The 25,731-nt window shown below is 40.3% G+C and overlaps 1 protein-coding gene across 1 annotated transcript; it reads right to left on the bottom strand.

Annotated features, from left to right (window-relative positions):
• Positions 1–661: 661 nt before the first annotated feature.
• Positions 662–25,446, bottom strand: ngfa (nerve growth factor a (beta polypeptide)). Its single transcript, XM_044351662.1, has 3 exons — positions 25,257–25,446; positions 3,897–4,004; positions 662–1,971 (listed from the first exon to the last, which is right to left on the bottom strand). Exon 3 carries the CDS (start codon positions 1,958–1,960, stop codon positions 1,070–1,072), a length of 891 nt encoding a protein of 296 aa, XP_044207597.1. The 5' UTR covers positions 1,961–1,971; positions 3,897–4,004; positions 25,257–25,446; the 3' UTR covers positions 662–1,069.
• Positions 25,447–25,731: the final 285 nt, after the last annotated feature.

Below are 25,731 nucleotides of genomic sequence, written 5' to 3'. Positions count from 1 at the left end.
TTACTTTAAAATTTTGCATTAATTTTTTTTTCTTTTTTCGGCCACTTGGGGCAGCAAAATAATCTATTAACACAATCTCATATTATCACTTTATAAAGGTGATATAGTGAGCTTGTTAGCAAGCAGTTGTCTATTTACACATTGAGCAGACATGGAGCATCATTTGAATTAATTCAGAGTCATGTTTCTGGCCACCTGATAAATTTAAGTCCAATATGCACACTATTTTTAGCTCTATTTTGGTCTCCTGAGAAAATACCTGGGTCTTTAGCTGCTAAATGCTCCACCATATTCCCTAGATAAGCACTAACTGTGTGTGTCTGCTGTTTGGTATTGGGCAGGTTGCATACAGTGGCTTAATCAAAGCTTTTCACAAAAGTATAAGCCTGCTATGTCTGGAAATCACACTGATGAGAGCGGTGAGACTGAACCAAATCAGTAAACAGGCAGGCTGTAAAACCAAAACAATGAGCTGAAAGATGCTAAAATAAGCTCCTTAAAGCTGAGGGGAACTGAAGAGTTGGGTGATGATTCTCTGAGTTCATCACTATAAACAACTCCCCCAAGTACTTTCTTCCATTGTTAACATACAACTATTGTTACAAGCAGCTTTAAAGCTAAAATGTGAAAATCAACTTTATAACTGACACAACAAACCAGGCAAGTACTGAGGTGTTTAATAAATAACAGCATGAACAACACAACAACAATAACAACAACATTAAAAGCTTGAATTCATTTAGTATATATACACAAATTGTATATATTTTCATATTTGACTGTATAAACCATAAATATGACATGCAGTCCTCATAACTTAAAACAACCAGGACTTCTCAGACTGAGGTAGGGTCAGGGGCCAAGGGGTTGGATAGATGAAGCTGTTTGTGTATGTGTGTTTGTGTATGTGGATTTGAATGCTATGGTCAGTGTGTGTGTGTGTGTTGGTGAGTGTATGTGTGGAGGTGGGGAAGAGGATTACAGTATTGGCAATAAAGCTGCAGTGGCTGTTTAGGAGAAATGTGTGTGCTTGGTTCATAGTTCAGTGGTCAGGAGTTGTCCTCCTCTGTCAATGTCCCAGTCGTCCCGCCCAAGACTTCCGGCTGAGAACACACACACATGCGGCGTTGATGCGGATGAAACGCCAGGCTGTCCGTTCCTTGAAGATGGTGAGGGCGCTTACAAATATGTGTGTGTTGGTGCAGTAGGAGTTCCAGTGGCGACTGTCGATGCCAAGACAGCCTGAGTTGCCTGATTTGGAGCCCTGCTTGCCACCTCGTCCCCCTGGCTTTCCCCCGCTTGCAGTCCCGGACCCCCTGTGAGTGGGGGATCGGCAGGTGGTCTCATAGAAGAACTGTTTCTTCACCACGTTGTTGATTGTAACGTTGGGCAGCACTGTCACCTCATTCCCGGCTATGTCAGTAGCCCGTGTCAGGTTGCCCACCCAGGTATTTATGCTGTCACATACTGAGTACTCTCCTCTGTGCATGTTGTGTGGTCCTGCTCTGCGCCTCACCCTCACCCCCGTCACCCCTTCAATGTCATAGCCCTCGCCTTCCAGGGCATCATGTGATGGGGGCACCTCGCTGAAGACAACACGGGGCGAAGAACGGTAACGTCTCTTGGAGAAGAGCTTGGGGTCCACCACTGGGATGGAGGGGTCAGGGGTGGAATCTGATGTGGAGTGCCCGACGACAGGGCTCCTATCGTGGGTGTGTAAAGCTGCCCGATGAGGCCTCTTGGTCCTGTGGTGGCTGGTCCTATGATGCTCCTGTGAAGAATAATGTTCAGAAAGCTGGTCCTCCGCTGCGGTCTGCTGCTGTCCTGCTCTGTGATTGGCTACCGTCTGCTGTCCTGCTTTGTAGTTGGCTGCCCCGGTGCTCCGGGCCAATCCATCTCCCATGTTCAGTACAGCCTGGACGCCTATCAGGAGGAGCAGGACCAGTGGTGACGACCTCATGGGCACACGTCCTGAGCCAAACACAGGAGGAAAAAAAGTTATCTAAAGCACCTAAGGAGTACATTGTTGTTGAAACTATGGATAGACTGAAAGCAAATGAACAATGCTTGTTATAAATCACTACTTTGACTAATTGTTATCAAGTAAAAATACCATTTCATAAAAACATTTTTCTACATACACAATCCAGATAATTAACAATGACGATTGAATGTTATTTTTTAGGTACTCTTGGTCAGACAAATTAAGTATTAAATGAAATTATTCTTTATTAATTTATGTATTAAATTTATTTTGATTAATTGGAAGAATTATCACAGATTAACTGAAAGTGGTGAAAAGTAATAATTAGCTACAATCCAAGCATACATACATCATCAAGGAGGAACCTTTAACAGCAGCATTAGTATTGAATGAGTTAAACCTGCAATAACTGACTTTTTTTTGCTCATTTGAGTGCAGCAGAAACGAGCAGCAAGCACTAATCGACATAACAACACCTTTAAAAATCCATATCAAGGCAAACTTTCTAGCAAACAGTTACTTACACATCCGGCACATACTTCACATCACCATTTATTTGGAGTTGTGTTACCAGCCACCCAATAAGTCCAATATTCACTCACTGTTTGGGTCTGTTTTGGTCTCCAACAATTCTTAAGAAAAATATCTGGCTCTTTAACTGCTAAATGTTCCTCTATGTTCACAAGCTAGTGACTGACTTTGTGTGCTTTGTGTTTGGTGCTGAGAAACAACACTATGAGAATGAATCAAAACAGCCAGAAAACCAAAAACAGTGAGTTAAAAGATGCCAAAACACTGCACAGGGCTGAGAAGGGCTGCACAGTCGGGTGACAATTCTCTGTGGGTTCATCGCGTTACTAATATAAAAATAAATAAAATATAAAAACTATTACAAAGCAGGGTCCAAGCACATAATTTTATTGTCTTTAAACCACAAGAGTTGACAACAGATGGGCAGAAATAGACCTTGGTGCCACATAATCAGTAATTGAAGTCAATGAGAGTGAATAACTTAATCATCTGCAACACTTAACCATTATGAAATATTTTGCTGGTGATCAGCGACGTGATTTTGTAAAATGCCAAGTTATTACAGCGGCCTCTTACGCCTTTAACTCCCAAACTACAGCGGATGGAGACAGGAGTTGAGAGAGGAGTGACAACTAGCACAGGTCCCCCCAGGTATTGAAACCAGCAGTGTGTGGTTCATAGTCAGATCCTTAACCCCAGAACTATCGGCTCTGCTGGTTAATGTGCTGTCTTTTGTTTTCACAATCTCAAAGTTTAATAACGTAGATCTATGGGAATTAATGCAGCTGAAGTTCAAATATTCACCAAATTTACACATTTACAGATAAATAGCTGAAAAACTAATCACATGATTTTTTTTTTATCAACAAAGAAAATGTTTTCTGATATGTTCATGAAGTTTGATCACACATTTGGCTATTTAGAACATGTTGTTTGTACAGTACATATTACATAGTTCAAAATGGCGGAAAATGGCGTGATCTGAGAGGGCTTCTATTCTCAAATATTGCAACATCATCCACAGAATCGAGTGGAGAAGAAATTTTGTTTCTAGCTCGTGCAAATTCAGAAGTTATGCATAAAAATGGGAAAACATGAATTATAGCACCACCATGTGGTGAGATGATGAGATTTTTGGTGCCTAACTTTGTAAATGTGGACGCTAAGTATGGGACCTGTAGGTTCTGACATCCAGACATTTTTAGAGGTGCTCGGACCCCCAAAAATACTGATTAGAGCAGCCTTAAGAAGCATTTTCTGCCACTTCAGGGCTCTGGTTGAGCAACAAATGTTATGTCCATTTTCAGTACTAAGAAAACATCCTGGGTTCTTGAACTTGAATGTTGATTTGTGTGTTGCTGTGGTGAGTGTTTATGTGTACCTGTGGAATGTGTCCAGTTGAAGTGGGAGCCCCTGTGGACTCTAGAGCCAGACTCCAGTGCAGGCCGGGCCCCTCATGCCTGCCATCTGGACCCCCTGAACCACAGCTCTGTAACACACACACACACACACACACACAATTTAATCTAATAGACTACACTTAAACTCAAGAGCAGGACACACTTATGTAGAATACACAGATCATAAAACCTCTCTTTTTCTGCATGTACGCATAGTTAGTGACTTCCATTAACATCCACATATTTGGCACATCTCAACTCGGAGTACAAGACACTGCTGCATGACAAAAATCAAAGCATTAAAGACATCCTCTAGTAACAAATATACAAAGCCAGAGTAAAAACCTAACTCACAACATTCTTTAAATCTAGATAAGTTCAGATTTGTTCACGTAAAACCTTTCTACTAAATCGAGCAACTAGTTGTTGAAGAAGAAAGAAAGAAAATGCCCTTGCTAAAAGCCTAAGTTGTTATCCTGACAAGGGGCTTTTATCCTCTTCACCTAATGTTTCTCTAAGTAACTGTTTAACTTAAATGATTCTTACGTGATTGGGGTTACTTTTAAAAGACAAAGTGTTCCCAGTAAAAAGGACAATAGAAAACAAAATGGAGCTCATTTTCTATATCGCTCACATGGTACATTGGACATATCTACTTTTCTTCTTTCAGACTGTTTTCAACATTAAGTCGTAAAGCACAAGTACCAGAAGGGTGCAAGTGACGTAAAAAAGGAAACAAGAAAGACATTTTTAGTTTAGCAGTGTATGAGATGATTATGAGAGCACAGCAAAACTCTGTGCTGTCAACTCTCTTCCTCCGACCACCATTCCTCTCACTGACACACACAATTTAGCATTATCTGACCTTATCTCTTGCTAAGTACACACACACACTCACCATGTTTAACTCTTAGAGCTTGGACTTGCCATACATTAGAATGTGTGGCATTTCACACCTCATTACTTGTTACATATATATTCAAAGTAAAGCACTCCATCATGCATCGTTAATAGGGGATATGAACACATGCGTGCACGCACAAACTCTGTCACACATGCAAACAGTGTCTTTCTTAGACATGCATGCCATACATACGCATGCAGGTATGCATGTAAGCATGTTTTTATGGATAGTTTGCATGCTTAGATGCCGTGATATGTGAATACATACACACACATCCTCCCACACAAACACTCAGAAGGTCACTGAGGTGAGTTGAAACTGGAGTGTCAGTATTTTTGACTTATCTGCACTGTTCTGTAAAACTCATCTTGCTGGTTCGGTTGGAATGTTTAATTTTATTACCTTGTTGTGAAGGGTACGACCTTCTGGCTCCACATCAAACGCATAGGAAACAATTCGTGACTGGTGATCTTTGCAAAGATTAAATTTTATCTAGTTTTTATTTAATCTTTTGTAGTAACCAGGTCTTCTCGAAAAATGACCTGCATTGAAATCCTCCTAGTGTTGCATGATAATAACCAGAAGAGGTCAGTGTTGCCTGCAGCGCCTGCATACATGTAGCCCAGAATTCAAAGATAACATCCAACAGCTGAGAAATATCAAAATGTCACTGGCCCTTTTCCCATCAGAAACAGCAACTCAGTTGCATGAGAGAAGTTTAGCATTTTAATCATTTTTAAGCTGAGAATGCTTCCTTGAGATTTCTGTTCATTGAACCCCTTTTTCTACACATGGTTTGTCTGCAAGGCAGTGGTGGAAAGTAAGATACATGCACAGTTTTGAGGAACTTGTACTTTACTAGAACATTTATATTTAATGTTACTTTATACTTATTTTCTACTACATTTCAGAGGGAAAAAATTATACTATTTTCTCCATCACATTCATATTATAAGTACTGGTCATGATTTTTAAGCTTTTCACATATATCCTATTGTAATCTACGCAATATATGATTATATAATTGTTATTTTACTTAAGATTAAGATTTTTCATTCAGTACAAATCATATGACGAACTTTCAAATATGGTGCATTACTGTAGATTAAACGACCCAAAAGCATGTAAAGTAGTTACCTGAAATAGCCACAAAATGAAAACTAAAAAAAGCGTGGTCATTCTACATAATACTTTTCTACAGAGTACAGAGTACAGAGTACTTTTCTTGTAATATATTTCTGCAAATAATACACATCTATGCACTTTAGTATGTAATGGATTATTTCATCATTGTGGTATTGTTGCTTTTACTTAAATAAAAGATCTGAATATTTATCGCCACATGGTCAGTTTGGCATTGCATCTGCAAAACTAAGTAATCTTGGGAGATGGAGAGGGCCATTGTTTAAGAATTTAGATAAACTGACCTACTAGTGATATCTTTCGGCTTCAATAAACACAATCACACACATACAAACACACCCACACACTCTCATACACACATGGAGCTGGTCCAAACAAGCAGTAAGTTGATTGATCCAGGCTGACGAACAGCTCACTATTTACATGGCCCAGGGTGAGCCGGGAGGATCCTAATGTTAAAACTATGTGGCTTGTGTTTAATGCCAGTGGAGCCAGCATAAACACTGCAGAGCGGGAGCACAGGGGTCAGAGTGGTTTATAGAGCACCTCTGACTTATAGGATTACTTCAGCGCTGGATCAGAATCTGTCTGGCTATCCCCCCGACCCTCTCACACAAATACTGTATGCAAATAATAAACATACAGGCACCACCATACATACAAACATACATACACAAAGTCGCGAGATGCTCCTGAGGTGTTCTAGTATTTCAGTGAGCAGGGTTTGGATGTGCTCCCAATGCTGTTTGTTTGTTTTATAGTTTTGCGGAAACAAAACCCTACTCTGTTCCAGAAATTGTGTATGGAAAGTTAAATATTTTAGCCACATCTGCAGGGTGATGACTGGGCCTGGAACAGAAAATGTTAGATGAAATGGTCCAATGGATTTTACATACTAACATACATCCTATATCAGACTGTGGGGGAAAAGTGATCCATATGGTACTTATAAAACAGGAAGTCTGAATGGTGTGTGTGTGAGGCTCCCTGCATTTTGACGTGCCATGGACTTGGAGCGGCTTTCCGCTTTAAAGTCCAGGCAGAAAAATCGTCGACTAAATAATGACATACGTATTCCAAATAACAGACACGGTATGGTTCATATTTCCAGACAGGCAAAATACTGTATTAATACACACTGGTATAAACAAAGCGGTGGTTCAAAATTGTTTTATGATTCATATATTGTACAGTTCTGAAGTTTACCAAGGAGGATGTTTATGAAAACAAACTTTGTAAAACAACCTGAGGAAACTTGTACCCATTTGTAAAGAAGATCCCTTCCTCACAACAGGCTGATTTCCCAGTTTTGCCAAACTGTAAATCAAGACCATTTCAGTAGGGTCATCCATCACCTTCAAATGCTACAATGACATGAGTGCTAGAGGCAACACAAGGCACTATCTGGTTAAACAAGATTGCCAAAGTTGATGAAAGTGTGTGCAAAGTCACGCAGCGGCTAGGTTATGACCTGGAAAACCAATCATTAGGGAGCATGAGAGGAAAACAGTTGAGACAGAGACTAATTACTTAGCCCAAGGCAGTGGAGACCCGCCACACATTTACTGGTGCTGACTATACAGTAATAGCCAGTAACACATTTTCATTTAGTCTGCCAGTCCACAAAAATGCTGCACGGATCAGATTCTGGTACCTACAAGCTGCCAAATGACTACTTGTGGCTGCAGCACAGTGTGTTGACTGTGGTACAGTAATGACAAGGCAGGTGGGCCAAAACATGAGCAGTTAAGGAGAGCATTGCTTGCTATCAGTCCGAGGTAAGTTTACAGTTAGCGGGGCTTTCTTCCTATCTGTGTGATACATTAGTCATTAGTTACAAGACCTTGTTAAAAGACGTGCAGGAGCGGCACGTCAACAGTTCTCTCAAACAAACACACACCTCGGCCTCGGCGCGATGACAACAGCATCAGATTATGAGCGGGTGAGAAAGAGAGGCCGACAGCTGCAGAGACAGAGAGAGGAAGAGAGAAAAGAAACAGAGAGAGGGTGATGTGGTGAAAAAGAGAGGAAGGTCAACAGTTTCTCTGTGTCTTTCATCAGCTCAGTGTGGTGTAGTTCCTCCTGCTGTCATCCACTGGAAATAATTATCACGGGGGATGAACGCCAGGTCAACTTGCTCTCTTTCACTTTTACACACACCCACAAATGTTTGAAGATATATACTTTAAAGAAATTTTATCCAATGTTCATTAATCAATGTTTGAAAATTGCAATTGGTCTTCCAGGACAAAACAAGTTTTTTGGAGCAGGTTGAATGTCTCATTTGAAATGGAAAAATGAAGGGTTGCAACAGAATTAACATGATCAAATGCACATACATTATATTAACAATTCATGGTATTCTTTTCACCTCACAGAGCCATACTTAGAATTGTAATGCCTCCATTTCTTGTCCAGTCACAGTTAAGTCATGCAAAATGATGTCATGCAGTGTCTGTTAAAAGCACAAAAGTTACACTCTCCAAACATTCTTGAGTGGCTGTCAGTGAGCTGGTTATTCTTGGAAACACTTTAAAAGTCTCGGATGGGGAAATCGCATCACAGGTTAGACAGTCAGAAAAACTCTGTAAAACAAACTATGGAAAATGCATGTTTTCGATAAGCCAGACAATCAAGCACAATAGCGCATTCCTTATGATTCTGCGAAATGTGATGTTACACAGACTTGGTCCATTCACACAGACATCATTCATCTATCAATGAAGTATATGAAGACAGGATTTAAAATAAACAAAACTATTTGAAGAACCAGCTTGAAATTAAATGTCCATAGTTGCACAGAACTACATGGTTTTTCAGTCATTCTGTGGGTCATAAACATTTCAATACAATTCTATAATTGCAAATGCAATCAAATGCATACTTAATGGTAGTCAAACTGAAAGTATTTGGTTTGAGAAACAAGGAAGCCATTGATTATTCCTTCCTCCTGTAATTCCAATTTGATTTCCTATCACTGAGTCTTATTTGATGTAGTGCAACTGTGTAGCTTTAAGTGAGCAAGTAAAGATTAACTGTTCATTATCAGATGAAACAATGACAGATAATACTGTAGTTACACATCAACGAGCCCATTTGAGGAGCTGTTCTGCACCTTTGTTCGTCTGCCCATAGCTATAATTCAAGACTGGCTGAAAAACAAAAGTGAGCGCTATCAGTCTATAGCATGTGACAGCTGTAATATGAGTAGCAGAGATGAAAGAGATCAGCTTCTGCCCTGTCCTTTCCCCTCGTCTTCGTGTTTAAAAGACATTTGCTGTGAGAACCAAGGCACCTGTTGTGCATCAGGGATACTTCAAACAGCAAACTCTGCTGCTCTAGCCTCAGGACACAGGAAAAGAGAGACAGGCAGCGTCAAACTGACAGTAACACGCAACCTGTTAAAGCACTTGACTCCTCAGTGCAATGAGAAATGATGCAAGATACCCAGAACAAAAGAACATTTATTGGACAAAGTATCATGTTATTAACTGCTAGGATATAGGGGGGAAAAACATATGCAGTACTTGACATCATCTTGTATTAGCATGAAGGGTTTGCTTGGCACAGCCATAAAATATGTCCTGGCGTGTACAACGCAGGTAAATGCATTTCCAACTTTGAGATGTATTTCTCTAGAAACACATAGTTTTCAAAAGACTGACCTTTTATTCAACTTAGCTGGATGGTACTGGCAGCCACACAGAGGCATGTACTTCACACATCCTCTGAACGTTTCCCAGCTCACTAACACACTGCCAACAAGACCTCTGAAATATATCTGTGGCCTCAGGTTTTATGACCAACCATTTCAGACAAATTTACCTGTAATGAAACCATAAATGAAGCTGGTGCCATGCAGGGAGGAGGAGTATCAAGAAGTCTGTATTTGAAGTTCATTTCTTGTTTTGATTAGCAAGTATATGTGTGGTTGGCGTATGTGGGATTTTTTTTTTTTTTTTAACATATATACAATCATTTTACACAGGTGTTTCTCTTCATTAGCTGTAGTAAAATAAAAGGTTGTATATCTGTGCAGGGCATCTTGAGAATATCAGGGAAGCAGGGAGCCAAGGTGTGGAAACTAAAAAGAACGAGTGTTGGCAATCAGCCAGTCTCTTCATCCTGCTTTTTCATGCCTTTCTCTGTGTCTGTTTCTTTCTGTCGATCTGTCTCTCATTTATCCAGGTTCTCCCATTGCGCTCCTCAAATGTGACCTAATGTTCGCCTTCTTTCTCACGGTTAAAAGCCAGCGATAACTTCCTGGATACATGGCCGTTTCTGTGTCTAACAGCGATAACAGATTTCAACACTTTAAGCATATGTTGGCAGGTGCAGAGCACTGCTATGGCTGGTTGGATCTGCTCTATTATTTCCTCGTGTTCATCTTGAGTAAAACTTACACAACCAATTTCTGATCACATCCATAGGATGGAGCAAGCCGAGCAGCTGCACCTCTACTATTAGATTTGAGGGAGCAAACGTGTGCTTTTGCATCCCCACTTTTTGATCACACAACTTTGCTATTTTTAAACATTTGAGCTAGTTTGGATCAAAAAAATAATTCTATCTGGCCATGTCATATGTAGTATATGAATTAAAAATTACATTTGTAGCATCCCGTCCTTACCTAGTCTCTTACAGCCGGAGAACTACGTAAACTGGAGAATCACATAAGACAATAAATTACGTTACTGCATTCTGAATATCTGTCTGGTTGGTTTTCAGTCATTTTGCTGCACTTGGACAAGTCAAGATCAATGTCAGACAGTCACTCTGACTCTGTGGTGCAGGCTAAAAATTAAACATCAAAGTTGATCTTGCAAGAAGATGAGACCTGATGATGCTGAGGCACAGGAACAGGTGGATTAGATAGCTTGTTGGATGTCAAAGCTAAGACAGTCAGTATCCAAGTCTGTTAGCTATGTAGTGTGTTATTGGAGTAGCTAACTAGCTTACGTTAGCTTGGCTGATGTTATAGGTCATGGTGTGGTGTGCAAGGAAGTAAATTGAGAAGCTGTGTAGCTAGCTACTGTAACACACTACATAACTAATAGACTTGGATAATACTCTCTCTCTCTCTCTCTCTCTCTCTCTCTCTCTCTCTCTCTCTCTCTCTCTCTCTCTCACACACACACACACACACACACTCCCCCACACTCCTTGCCTGTCACTAATCTTGCACCCCCACATTTAACTATAACTAGGCCCTCTCTCTGGAGATCTGATCCCCCTGTCTCTGTTCCAACTTGGCCGTCTCAAACCAAAACTGTGTGTGTTGTTTTTTTTAATATTTGTGGTCTACAAATAATTGGCTACTGCTTCAGAAGCTGTAATGTGATTTCTCTAAAGACATGCCACATACACACATACAGTAGGATTTAAAATAGCCATCCCAGTGGAAGGAATTTGTCTTGGAACTGGGATCATTAAAACTGTTGGACTTGTGTCTTGTGCATATGGCTCCACTTTTACTGTTTCACTAATACAAACTGCCCAAGAAAAGTCTATGTCCAAGTATTGAGTCAAGACAGAAAAAGTAGGCCAATTCAGTTTAGCTGAATGAAAATACCTACTAATTAAATCCACCCCATGTACCTGACAAAAATGGGGCACAATTGTCATGATCTTGTGTCTCCCTAACCTACTACCACTCTCTGTGTCGCTCTCTCCCTCTCTTTCCCTGTGTGTGTGTGTGTGTGTGTGTGATTGTGTGAGTGGAGACAGGTGTCCTGGAGTCAGAGCAGTGTCACTGCAGCTGCACCTCATCTCAGTAATCAAGCCTTCTTCAAATATTCAGCCCTGCCGCTACCACTCTGCCAGTTTACTATGCTTCAAGCTACTTCTCATGCATTTATCCTGTTTTCCTGTTGTTGCCTGCTTTTCCTTGCCTAACCCTGCAGTTCAGTCTGCTCTGTCCTTGGCCGCTGTCTCGTCTCCTCGGCCCTTCTTCCCTGCCCTGGACCCCTGCTCCTCCCAGTTTCCAGCCTATGCCTCAGACCCAGTTTTCCAGCTACCTGTCCAAGTTTCCCCTGGTCTGCATTCCCTTTCCCAAGCCTTTACAATAAATAACTTATTTCTATTATATTCCTGTCTCCTCGCAATTGAGTATCTGCACTTGGGTTCACCTGCTCCATCCCACGTAATGGCAATAACTTACATTTGTGAATTTTAAGTCACCATAGAGTTGTAAGGTTCTTTTCTTTGACATATCAAGGCTCAAAGGCACTTCAACAGTGACAAAGCTCCTGTTCCTGTCCAAATACTGAAATACAGTTCCAGGAACCACAAGGCCTTGAGTTTGGCGTATACTGTATCTCTCTGGCCCAGTGAAGATTTTTTTTAATTTGCTTTTCAGCTGAGATTTCACACGTCTTGAGCTGCGCAGAATGCTACATGTGGCAAAACTTTAAAGGCTGTTCTTGGCACGATATTCGTCTCAACGTTGCAAAGTCGTGTTTTATTTGTATGGACAACACTGAGACAAAGCAGAGACATGACTACAATGTAATCTCAGCCTTTTCCCCGTTGTCACACATTGTCCTACAGTAAGTGGAACAATAATTTATCATAATACAAAGATTGGAACCTTTTGGTGTTTGTGAAGGGAATCCAAAAGAAACATTTTAGCTGAGAGTAGGACTCAGCAGTAATTACATTTGGAAGACAGGGATGAGTAGCAATTAGAAACTGTAAACTGAAACAATGCAGCCTTTGTACATCAAAGAATAAGATTGTTTTTTTTTTTACTTCTTTTTTCTGTTGTTTTTTTAATAATGTGGTTTACAGCACTTTACCAGAAAAACCGCATACTTTGTTTAAAATATATTATGTAATACAATGGTTTTTTTTTTCTGGAGCTGTTTATGAACAGGTGGGCTACAGATTATATGTTATTTCAGTTATGTTATACTGAGAACAATCACACATCAATGAAACTAACATTTTGTTTGTGACCACTGTCAATCTTTAATTCTACTTTTACTACACAAAAGGACCTCACAGACAGTGAATTTCAGTGGTGCAATGCTGTTTTATGCCCTCGTAATGAACTCTTGACTGCTGTCTTGGAACCAAAAACTCTAGGCATGAGGTTCCTCTGGCAATGAAGCAAAACCACAGCCAGAGCACCATGGCTGTGTTAGTGAAAGGCCTTCTCCCACTCTCTCTCCCCCTGTTTTTTCCCTCCCTAGAACCAGGCCCATCCCCAGACACCCCAGCCTCTCCCTGCACTGGACCAGCAGACGTGGGAGGCCAGTCCTCCAGGCCTTGAAGGCAGGATGAACACAATGATTAACATGTTTTCCAGACCCCTAGTTTTTATGACCTTGACATTCAACAATCTTCTCATGACAAGTGGTTAATCTTTTGGCATGGCTGTAGTAATAACTCCCCTTTCCTGGTGAGAATCTAGGATCCCACAGTGGAGCTCTGGGGGGGGGCGGGGGGGGGGGGGGGGGGGCAGAGGCAAGAATGCCTGTCTGGTCATGGAGAGAGATGAAGACAGGGATGGAGAGGAAGGAATCAAAAATATCAAGGGATGGGGAGAGGCAACAAGTAATAGAGGGTGGGGTACAGACGGGCAATGAGATGTCTTGAACAAATAAAGGAGCATTTGATAGAAAGAAGCAGAGCAAGGAAGGACAATGTTAGGGGAGCAAAAGGGGAGACAAAGAAAAGTTCAAGGGCAGGGGAGGAAGGAGTAATAAAGGCTGCAGGGAGTTACAAAGCGTTGAGGAGTATGGGACAAATGGTGTTTCATCTCCCAATAGCTTTAACAGCAAAGAACATTTCTTCTGTCTTTGTTCCAGCCGACAGCAAACCAACTGTGCCAGAGCTGATGTAGCTCATGTTGCTTATTTACTCTCAGGGCATCCACTGGAGCGGAATTTGAAAAGCATCTATGTTGTCTTTGCACAGGTTCACTCATGTTGATACTAATCCTAGTGCAACAGTGTCAATGTGCATGTGATTAAAATTGTTAACACTTATCAGCTGAAATAAATCCTGTTTCTGATAAAGATCACTGACTAATGTGAGAACTCATTATGCAAGACTCATTTCGCTGATCGTCCTCATCATCAGCTGATATTACAATCTGATATCTGTGCTCGGAAAGCGTCTTTCAAAGGGTGTGCGCTTTGAAAGACGGTTATATATTCTATTCAGTTCAATGAAATCGAGCCATGTGACACTTTGACTGCATGCTGTTGAAAAAAAAAACAAAAAAAAACAGAGATCATGAATGAGTCACCCAGGTAAATTTTCTAGAGAACATGGGGGGAAATGAGTGCATAAATGGACAGTTGTGCTCAGTCAGACACCCAAGTTTTTCCATTACGCCCTACCTGTGATGCACTCTCACCTGATGCCATGAGCATGGGTGTGGGCCCATAGACGTAAAATGGTTATATATTCAATTCAATTAAAAAAATCCTTATTGTCCCCAGTTGGCAATTCTGGTGCAGCTTAAAAAACATGGGAGAAACATTCTGTGCATATGAAAACAATAAAAACACTATAAACAACAAGTAATTGCAATAAACATCAAGTTTGCAAAGTGCAATGAGTAAAAAAGTGCAAGTAGTATAAAGTACAGATTGCAACAATAAAAGGTGGACTATAGTGAATGGTTAATGGCAGCAATTGCCTTATGAAGGAGCCTTGAGCTCTGGAGCTCCTGAGCCTAAGGACCCTATACCTCTGCCCAGAGGGCAGAAAATGGAACTCCAGGGCCAGGATGGAGATGGCCTTTCTGACCAGGTGTCTGTTGTACAGAGCAGAGAGACTGAGCTGGGACACCCCTGTGATCTTAGCAGGTGTTCACCCCTCTCTGTAGCTTTGTTTTACTTCTCACTTTAAGATTCCCAAACCAGCGGATCAGGATAAAAGTTAAAATTGATTCAATAAGAGAAAAAAAGAAGAAAGAGAGGACAGAGTTTAGCTTCCTCAGTAAACACAGTCTTTGTTGTGCTTTGGAGTGGATGGCATTTGTGTTATCCTCCCATCGCTGTTTGTCGGTGATGATTGTACCCAGGTATTTGTAGGTATTAACAATATCAACTGTGTCATCTGCTATGACAGCCTGAGATGGAGTAGGTGGGAGTTTTCTAAATCAATCAGCATGTCATTCATTTTGCTTATGTTGATCTTTTGGTGAGAAGCTTTACACCAGTCATCTAAAACCTTCCTGTGTGCAGACCCATCATTGTGAAGCTGACTGACAACAACAGAATCGTCAACGTATTTTAAATAAAGGCTCTTGCAGCTGTCAGTATACAGTATGTATAGTAAGGGGGATAAAATACAGCCCTGAGGAGAACTAGGGGAGGAAAGCAACTCAGAAAGCCAAGTTTACCCTTGTTAGATGGCTGTAGAGGAGGTTAAATAAGGTGAGTGTAGCTTCCTCCAATCCCCTATTGCTCCTATAGGTGAACCGCATGGGGTCCAATATGGCTTCCGTTTTGTTAATGATAATAGTTTTGATGATTCTCTCAAAACATTTCATCAGCTGGGACATGAGAGCAACTGGTCTAAAGTCGTTCAGCTCTTTAGCAAACTTTTTCTGCAACGGGAACGACAAAACCTTTTTTTTTTTTTTTTTTTACCAGCGCTTGGGTGCCCTCTGTAAATTCAGAGAGGTCTGAAATATGTGGTGCGTGATGTTGCAATGTTGGCTGGCACAGGACTTTAGAGTTCTACCACTAACACAATCAGGGCCAGGGCCTTTTCTGATGTGGGTAGATTTGAGTGATTTTTAAAACCATAGACTGCTCTACAACAATTGGTTCTCCATGGACCCACGTGCACTGATACAATAACCTTCTTCTTTAAAGTCATGTTCATCAAATCTCAAATAAAAGTCATTAAGTCCATTTTCCAGGTCAGTGTTATTGTCAAAGGAGCCACAGGGAACAATACCCCCACTAGCCTTCTCTTGCACCCCTACCATAGTCTTAATCCCCTCTTCCTAACTTTATCATTTTGAAGATGCTTGTGAGGATTTCTTAACCATTCACTACTCCAGTTGTCCAAAGTGTAGAGATCGGCCTCTGGGAAGGAGCCAGCAGATTGTTTTGTTTTCACTGGAGGGGGAAATCTCGGTTGTATTGAATCCTGTTGTCCTGCTTGGTTTGCAGGAGTAGACCGCAGGTAGTATAGAGCAGAGTCCAGAGAATCAAAATATGGAGCCTCTCCATGATGACTACACTTTGGCTTGATACTACTTTTTTTCTTAAGGCATATTATGATAATAAGTTAATTTTACATGAAAGTGAGAACAGTATTTGAAATGCAGTTACAATACAGTGAAAGTGCTCTGGCTGCAAGCTAGCGTTAAGCGATGCCTTCCACTTTAAATTGGTGTAACATAGATTTTATTTGATAAACTTAATTCAATTTTCTTTTAGCCATGTGGTTTGGGGCAAAGGGTCGACCAGCCAGCACGGCACATCTTAAGCATATACAGAAGGGATTAAGTATCTCGCTCCAGGACACTGAAGCAAAATATGTAAAGAACCTCACTTGCATGGAGACATCCTGCTGCCATGAGGCCTTAAAAAGCCATCATGCATAACTGACAGCCTCTTTACAGTAACCTCACAACCTACTCTTGTTATTTGATCTGTTTTTCAGCTGCACTGTTAGCATGGCTCTAAGGATGGTGATGTCAGTTGGTCCAGACTGAAATATCTCATCAAGAATCAGATGGATTGCTGTGAAATTTTGTACAAACGTCCATGTTCCCCAGAGGATGATTAATGACTTTGGAGATCCCCTTTTCCTCCTGTGCCACCAGCAGATTAAAGTTTTCTTTTATCCTGTCAAATATCTCAACATCTATTGGATGGATTGGCACAAATATGCCAGATAATGAATCCCAATGACTTTGGTGATCCCCCGATTTTCCATCTGGAGCCATCATCGGGTTGACATTTCAATTTGTCCAATACTTTGGTTAATGACTAATTGGTTAATGTGAATGGTTAATGACTATAGACTTGAAGACCAGAATTAGCAAACATTACCATGCTAACATGCTCATTAGCAGTAAGTGTTAAGCTGGTGAACATAGTAAATAAAGCTATTTAGCATATTAGCATTGTCATGGTGAGCAAGTTTGCATTTTGACAGCGTTTAGCTCAAAGCACTACTTTGCCTAAATACAGACTCACAGAGTTGCGAGTATAGCTGAAACTGTCTTGTTCTTTTTGAGCTTACATCAAAAACAAAAAGTAAAGGACACACTTTTAACATCTTGTGTCATTCTCAGTAAGATGCTCACAATCAATGTTTTTAGATCTTAGATGATTTTAGATGTCATCATTTTTTAGATCTGTACCTGCTTTGAATATTGAGCTTTGTTCTCTATAAAGAAAACAAGTACAATGCGCTTTGTTGTACAGTTACAGATGGCCTTGTCAGGATGGTGCTGAATCCTCTGGAGAATGTAAAAAATTTGATGTCACTCCCAGCGTTTGCTTGATTACAGTCTCACCCCTCTTTCTAAAGACTTGACCGGGCCATTTTCTATTCTGTGTGGTCTCCACATCGTTCTGTCATCTCTCTCTCTCTCTCTCTCTCTCTCTCTCTCTCTCTCTCTCTCTCTCTCTCTCTGTGCTTCTGTGTCTCTCTGCCTCCCTATCTCCCTCGATTCATATCTCCCCTCCCTCCGTCTCTCTCCCCCTCTATCTGATGTCAACCACCTGTCTGTGTGGGACCTCCCAGGCCCATCCTCTGTCTGTTAGCAGCATGCCATGTCCAGCATGTGAGCAGAGCTATGGTGAAAGAGATAAAGTGACTGCTTTCCAGTGTGCCTGCATGTGTGTTTGTGTGTGTATGTGACCTGCAGCCAGAGCGAACATGAATTAATATTTACTGTGGAGTCTGATACACAGGCTTAACAGAGAATCCAGCAGAGAGAACTGGCTTCCTACAGCCTCAACCTACCCCAAAACTCCTCATGGCACACCATTTATCTTCAGGTTTTAATAAAAAAAACTTGATGACAGATGAAAGCAGAGGTTCTTGTAAATCCTTCACACCTCGGTAGTTGTTGGCTAAAACAACTACAGGAACGCCTTATTAATTTGTGCTTGTTGTGTAGGGGACCAATCTGTTATTACCAGCCAGTGGCTCATCCTCCTGCATACTGTGCATTCTCAAATCGGCATAATCCAAATAAGTGCATAGTAAGTGGCTTCACTTGTATCCTTGGGGCTAAGGCGTGTGTGTGTGTGTGTGTATGTGTGTGTGTGTTTGATGCACATCCAACACAAACACACATACACATACACACGTACACACATGTCAATTACTCATACACTTGTACAAACCACATTCCTCCAATGCTGGTGTGGTTTATGTTTCTATTTCCTCTGTGTATTTTCTTTGTTTGAGTAAACTTGATCTCTATAAATAATATGTAAGATCAGAAAAACACAAGCATCTAAAAGCAAAGGCTAATTTTCTATTATTTGAGGCTTTGAAGTAAATTTGAATATTTGAAAAGATCAAGTACTCTTGTTCTGTTGATGGCAATGAGGGAGAGTTTCATGTCCAGACAAGCTGTAGTCAGCCTACCAATCAGGAAAGAAAGGGAAGGAAAGTGAGAACGAGGCCCTGTCATCACACCAATCCAAAAGCACACACACACACATAAAAGGAGTTGCGGTGAAACAATTCAATACACTAAACGTGCACTAAGTCAACAGATTAAGACCACAACACTGTTATTCTAGCAGTAAGCACAGACGCTGTAATTTGGTGATTTATCAGCTACTGTGTGTTTGGGCTGCGTGCACATGCATGAGAGGAAAGCAAGCCATATCTGAAAGTCATAGAGGCATTTAATGTGGAATGACAAGGCATGTCTGCACATTTAGTTGTCATTTTTTTGAAGCATATACAGTGAATACACGCACATGTGTGCAGACATAGAAACAGAAACACGCAGACACAGGCAAACATAACCCTTTGATAGAACACCTGTCGAAATCAGATCTTCAACAGTCAAACACAAAGACTAACTTGCATTAACAGCTCTGGATTTAGTTCTCAATGCATGACAAAGTCCAAACATAGGACTGTATTATTCTTGATTTTGTGCAGTGCATACAAGCTGAAAACCAGGTCCATATGGGAAAAAGGTGCTGGGACAAAATAATTCTGCCTATGTCTGACAAGAATATCCAGTAATTTACAAATGTCAAACAATGTTAGCTGTGATTTCCATCGTATAAATTTGCTCCCAAACATTGTGAGAAGTTGTTTGTAAAGGAAATGTCAACAAGAATTACTGCAGAAAATAACGTTGCAGGTTGCGTCACATTTCAGTGTTTTCCATTCTGCCCTGTGCTCTCCGCTCCTGTGCCACATTGTTCGGGATCCTGACATGTGGTGACCTCTGGATCCCCGTTTTCCTCCACAAACACAAATGTAACCCTGAGCCCGAACTCTGACCTTTTACCTCTCCCACTGATTCCAGACTGAACACTTCAGCTGGTTCACTTTACACCAGATGTTCTTATCCCTTTCTGTGTGTTGACCTGTGGCAGACTGCAGCTCTGGTAACCCAAAAGATAACCAAAGTAGGGCCTGGGTTTATGTTTTGACCCATGAATTATCATCTCCTCATTTTTCCCCAAACAGGGATGCTTTGTTCTAGATGAGCAGACATTGCATATTTCTCACAGTGACAGAGAAAAAGTTCTTTTGCTAAATTATATGTTTTATTATTGTAAGGTAACATCTGTCATCTAAGTTAAGGTTGGACTAGAAGTGACATTAATAACTACATTTTGTACTCACTGTTTCAGCAAAACATGCATCAACTATTTTATTTACAAATGCATTAAGCTAAAGAGCAAAATAACAGAAGATAATAGGATTTTAATAATTACTTTTTTTCTTTCTCTTATTAAAATGCTTTTCCTTCTTTGTTGGCTTTCAACAAGGTTTGAAAATGCTTTGGTTTTCATGCAGCTTTACACACTGTGTTATATTCTGACTAATATGTGACTCAAAAATTCTTGATTGATATGCCACTCCACAGTGCTTTGACATAAATAATGCTAGCAGTATGCAAAGACACAAAATGACTCTATAAATACTATATAAATACTATAAAAAGGTCATCCAGTTGGAAAGCAGTGGTTTTACGTGATAGGCCTGAGTCATAACAATTTGGTTTTCTTGGATCTGGGGTCAAAAACAAATGGGATTTTGTTTTTGGTAGCTGACAGTGCTGCCAAAACTGTGAATGTCCAGGAAGCAGGGGAAGAGGATGCTTTAGGAAAAAGTGTAGAAAAGTGGATCAGAGGATGATCAGGTCTGCAGGTAATGGTCATGCATGATTCAAAGTCAGGTCATCAAGAATATTTAACTGAGACCAATTGTTATGAACAACATCCTTCACTAATAAGGCTAATAACTACTGTGTCTACTGGGAGAAGATTATGAGCAGCCTGCCTCAAGCTTCTGTGATCTGATAAGAGTAATCAGACATCACTGTTCTGTGTGAACAAACCCTTAATTGTTTTTTTTTTGTTGTTGCCAGCTGGCAGTGTCCCAGATTTTCTAGTAACACTTGTACTTGTGTCAAACTAAGTCTAGTGGTTTGGTATCATTAGCAAGTAACAAGGAATTTCCGGGAGGCCTGTAACAAATGTGTGTAGCAGTATAGTACTGCAGGACACTTTCTCCACGACAACATTAGTAATTTAATTCAGTTACATAATTCCAATAATTACTGGTCTAAATCGCTATTCTAATTAGTGTCCATTGTAACCCTGATGCTTTACACTGCATTAACGGTTAAATTGTAACTGATACTTCAACCAAAGATACCATGTTAAACAAAATAGGTTTAAAACAGACAATTGTTCTCACTTTTCCCTTTTTGCTATGTTTGGAAAGTGTCTATTTTACAAGTGCAACATCTGCACTCTGCGGTAAAAATAAAGATGATCTGAGGATTGTGAAAAATAGGAAACAATGAACTTGCTGAAAGAATGCCCCAATGTAAATCCTTTCGGGACATATGTGTCCCTATAAGCACATTGTGCTTTAGCATACAAAATCCTGTACAGTGCATTACCAAAAGTTAACCTGGTGGGTTTCACAGCAGGGGTTACGTAAGTAATAAAGTTTGTGACACACCTCAGAGTGTTATGTGTAGTTTATAGAGGCAAAATCATTATAGGACCATTACAATTATTTTTGAATATACATTGTTTATTCAGTGATTTCTGTAATTGTAGTCTTTAAAGGTTCCTGCAGTTAGTGTTAGACCCTGAGGTTAAATTGACAGTCCAGGTGTGCTGTCGCAGCCTCACCCTACCCGGCCCAGGTGTACTATACAACACTGCAGTCTAGACAGCTCACACCATTCCAACCTTTTATGTGTTTAAGGGGCACGTCTCCATACTGAAGAGCAGTGAACAAAACAAAGTACATGTTGAAATCTCTGTTATGTTTGGAACTGAGGAATTTTCAAACACACAACACAACACAACACAACTTCTATTGATCAGAATTGATAAGATAATTAGTAAGACACAAATTGTATTACAATTTACCAATGCATTCATGTACCCATTCACCTGACATAAAACTTTAAAATGAGGTACACAAAATCCAGAGATACCAAGCCACAAATCTATCAACCACTGTCTAGCTTACCGATTAACTGGTAAGCATCTAATTTAGCTGTTTTATCTACCATGTTAACAATATTTTGTAATGCAAATTGCATTAATTGTGCTTAAAGGAGGAGAAGAAAAAAGGTCTCTCTCTCTCCCTCTCTCCTTCTCTCTCTCTCTCTATCTCTATCTATCTCTATCTATCTCTCTATCTCTCCTTCTCTCTCTCTCTCTCTCTCTCTCTATCTCTATCTATCTCTATCTATCTCTCTATCTCTCCTTCTCTCTCTCTCTCTCTCTCTCCCTCTCTCATATACACACATATATGCACACACAAACACACTGGTGCACCAGTACTAACAGAGAATAGATAGAGAAAGCTGTAATTCAGCTTCAAAGGGAAACCTGAGAGGGTCATGAATAATCACAGACATCTTTGTCTGCAAGGGGAAAACAGCACTGTCCATCTGTCCTCCATACACATACACACATTAGGTTATGTTTGTTTATGCCATTTTATATGTCGTTTTTGGCTGGACAGCAACAGCAGGGCCAGGCCCACACACACATCTGTCTGTCTGAGTCACTGACTGACTGACTGAGTGATGAAGTCACACCATTGGTCAGCTGAAGCTTAAGTATCCCAGAATGCATTTCACACCAGCTGATGGCAAGCAGCAATGGCGGAGATTAAACTGTTGTAAATTTCGCTGTAGGACTGTTAATATGTAACTTTATTAAGTTTTAATATTTTTTCAGGCGAGAATAGTGCCACTATTACCTACTGAAGGAGACTGTCGTGTGACAGTTACGTGAGAAGAGAGGATCTGTGCGCCATCGCCAGTGTAACTTACTGTCAGTTTCCACATGTTACATGCATCTAGAGTCTTTTCCAAATAAAGCACTTCCGTGTTCATGGTAAATAAAATAAAAGTAATATAACAAATATATTTGCGAATGAAAACTTTACACACATGAAATACACTGTATCAGGGTCATTTACACTTAGCATTAATGATTAATTTGATAGTTACTGAGTTATCATTAGTTATCATTTTTCAGATTGTTACATACAAATAAACATCTTAAAAACGCTGGCGATGTCCATGTCTGATGGTAACCAGGCGATATACAAATTTAAAGCCCTCTAGCGTTTCATACACAGTCCAGTCATATATTAGGTTTTGACTTAGTTCTGTTAGCAATGCCATTAGGTGCATTTTTGGGTTTGAAGAATATATCAAGTATGAATATTTCCATTTTCAGGCCTATCAAAGTTTAAAAAATCTCAGACTTTTATGCCGTCAAAAATAAATGTTGTTGATATGCAGAAAAGAAAACTATGCTAACATAGATAAATCAGAAATGCCCCATTGGTCTCCAAACATCTGAAACATTATGCATGATTGACAGATAGCTAAGCCAGCAGGGGTGCCAATGCTTACTCAGTTGTAGATTACAAGCCAAGGGACAGCCAATTAAAGTTATATCAGCAGTGGTACTGGGAAAAAAAGGCTGATATATGTGGCTCACAATATGATGTTGGCTATACGGATGTCTCCAGCTTGTTCCACAAGCCAAGGTGTGAGATAAGAGATATTTATTGTGAGATGTAGAGTAAGAGCTACTCACGCAAATATTTGTTTTTGGTAAATTGTCTATGTCGTTATCACATGTTATATATGCTCAGATATTATTGAAATTCATATAACAGTTTATGTATATTTTAAATGCATACTATAGGTGGACCAGGCTTAAGTTAAAGAATTCTACAAATTTGGATTGAAATAAGCTTTTGACCGTGTCATAGAGTTATATAGGATATAACATTGTGTAAATAGGAAATAGCACATCAGGCCGGTAATGGACTGGACTGAGATGTATCTTTTGGATAAGAATCATCTGCCACGATGTTATGAACTAAGTCTTCAAAAAAACCCTCATTCAATGTTTTTCCTGCCTCCTGGACTTGTGAGTACACTGGTTTAATGAAGAAGAAAGTTAGATTTAATAAAAATGAACAGTGAGTAAAGACAGACAATTTGCAGACTAAGTGGATTTAGATTTTGTGTAACCTGTAAAATAGCCATCACATGTCATCTATATTTGGTGTGCTTTACCATTCATGGTCCTTTTGCTTCTGAGTCACCATCATGCAGATGATCAGTGAACATTACTTACTACAAAGTGTAAAAATGTTGTGACTGCATATATGCTAAAAGGTTCACCATTTACACAGATGGTTGAATTGTATGTGCAAAGACAGGGGTTGCCTTTATGAGATCAAAGAGTATTAAATGTAATTTTCTCTTGTTTTGTGTGATGATTTTTTCCACAGGATTCATTTGAGTTGGTCTGAATTATCCCATGTCAACCACATGGACAAAGTACAGCATTTGTTGAGATATCATGTAAGATATATGGTCAGACTGCTGCAGCTTTCTCTTCTCTCTTCCTCTGTGGACCAACAGAGAAGTGATGAAAACACAGTCAGCTCCCCCCTGGCGCAAAAATTTCTTTTTGTACAGACTGAAGCACCTTTCTCTTGAGAGAGCTATACTCACTGGCGTGTGCTCAAAATTTTGATAAGTTTTCTTATTCAACACAGATGTGCACATGTATATACAATGCTGCAGAAGTGGGCAATGTACAGTTATGTGTGTGTGACAGCTAACTCACTTGTCACTTCCATCTGAATTTTATAAAACCTAAGTCAATACAGCTTACATCCTTTCATCTGCTCCAGATTCTAATTATATCAGAATAACACAATAGGTCTAATGTAGTTAGTGCATCTATTGCAAACAAAGCCTTTGGCTTGTGATGTTTGTTTGTGTGCGTAAATGTTGGTCTGCGGTGACATTCCTCCCCTGTCAAAGCCCGCAAGGAATTCCCTGGTAGGAGTGGCAGGCATGAGGTCTGTGTTTAGCACACATGCTTGCATACAAATACACAATTGCACACAAATATACATATCAGAATATAAAAAAATTGATCAGCTGCACACACACATACAAGCACCGGGCCCCACCCAGACATAAGGATAACCTCACCAACATACTTCATGTTGGACACTGGAGCTCATCAGAATCTACAAGTCCTTTGAGGGTTGTGTAACATGAGCGGAGAGAAAGACAGATAGAAAAAGAGGGGGAGACAGAGACAGATAGAAAAAAATGGGGGAGAGAAAGAAGGTAACCTGATGTCCCAGGAGTTTTCTGAACACTGAACTGGTTCCCATTGAAGTTTGGAGAACCCCTTTTCTTCTAATCCTCACCTCTATTCTCTCTTTCTCTCTCTACCCCCTTTCCTCTTCCATCCATTTACACCTGGCAAACTATTGCATTTGACTGGAGACAATTAAAGAACATAGCCAACAAATCTTAAACTCATAAATTTTAAGTGCCTCCTGTGTGTCCACTGGAATTTTCTACCCCCAATGGAGGACTAACTGGCCGCTGCGGAGCTCAATCCCAATTCAGAGGCTCCACTTTCACTTAATGACAGGTATGGAGAAAACTTTAGGTCCACATTTCTGAGAGAAACTCTTCTCTTATCTCCTCTGTTTCTCTATTTCTCTATCCAATATTTACACACCACACACATTCACACCATGCTTAATTACAGTTTTAAAAGAACAAGATAGTACTCACCACCCTGTTAATACTCCTTGCGTTTTCTCCACTGTGAGTGAAAACTTCCAGAGAAAGTCTGTTATATTCCACCTCACTCTCCAGGCCAAGGGCAGAATTATCCCAAACTCCAAATCCCGCTCCTGCTTTTAAAGCTGTGAATCCAGGTCTCAGGCCATCCACTTCTGTCTGTCTCCCTCCCACACTCTTTGGGAAATGGATTGTTCTAAAAGTTTAGTATGAGGAGTCCCAAAAGCTGCTCCCTCCCTCCTGTGTGGCTCACCGCAGGTCCTAGTGCCTACTTCTTCCACGTGCTTCTGTGAAAAAAAAGCACAGCTGCTCCTAATTTACACCTAGCTGCAGTTATTCATTCCCTCTTTCCATTTGTCCCTTTTGCGTAAATTGGTGGAAATAAACTTTCACCCGGGGATGATTCAACTTCTTTTCATGTGAGACTTGACGTCACCTAATAGTGCGGTCAAGCTTTGCCCTGTGC

This window comes from Thunnus albacares, chromosome 5, assembly GCF_914725855.1.
Source record: "Thunnus albacares chromosome 5, fThuAlb1.1, whole genome shotgun sequence".
Taxonomy (NCBI): domain Eukaryota; kingdom Metazoa; phylum Chordata; class Actinopteri; order Scombriformes; family Scombridae; genus Thunnus; species Thunnus albacares.
The sequence above is the reverse complement of the archived record's forward strand: the minus strand, read 5'-3'. Positions and strand labels throughout refer to the sequence as shown.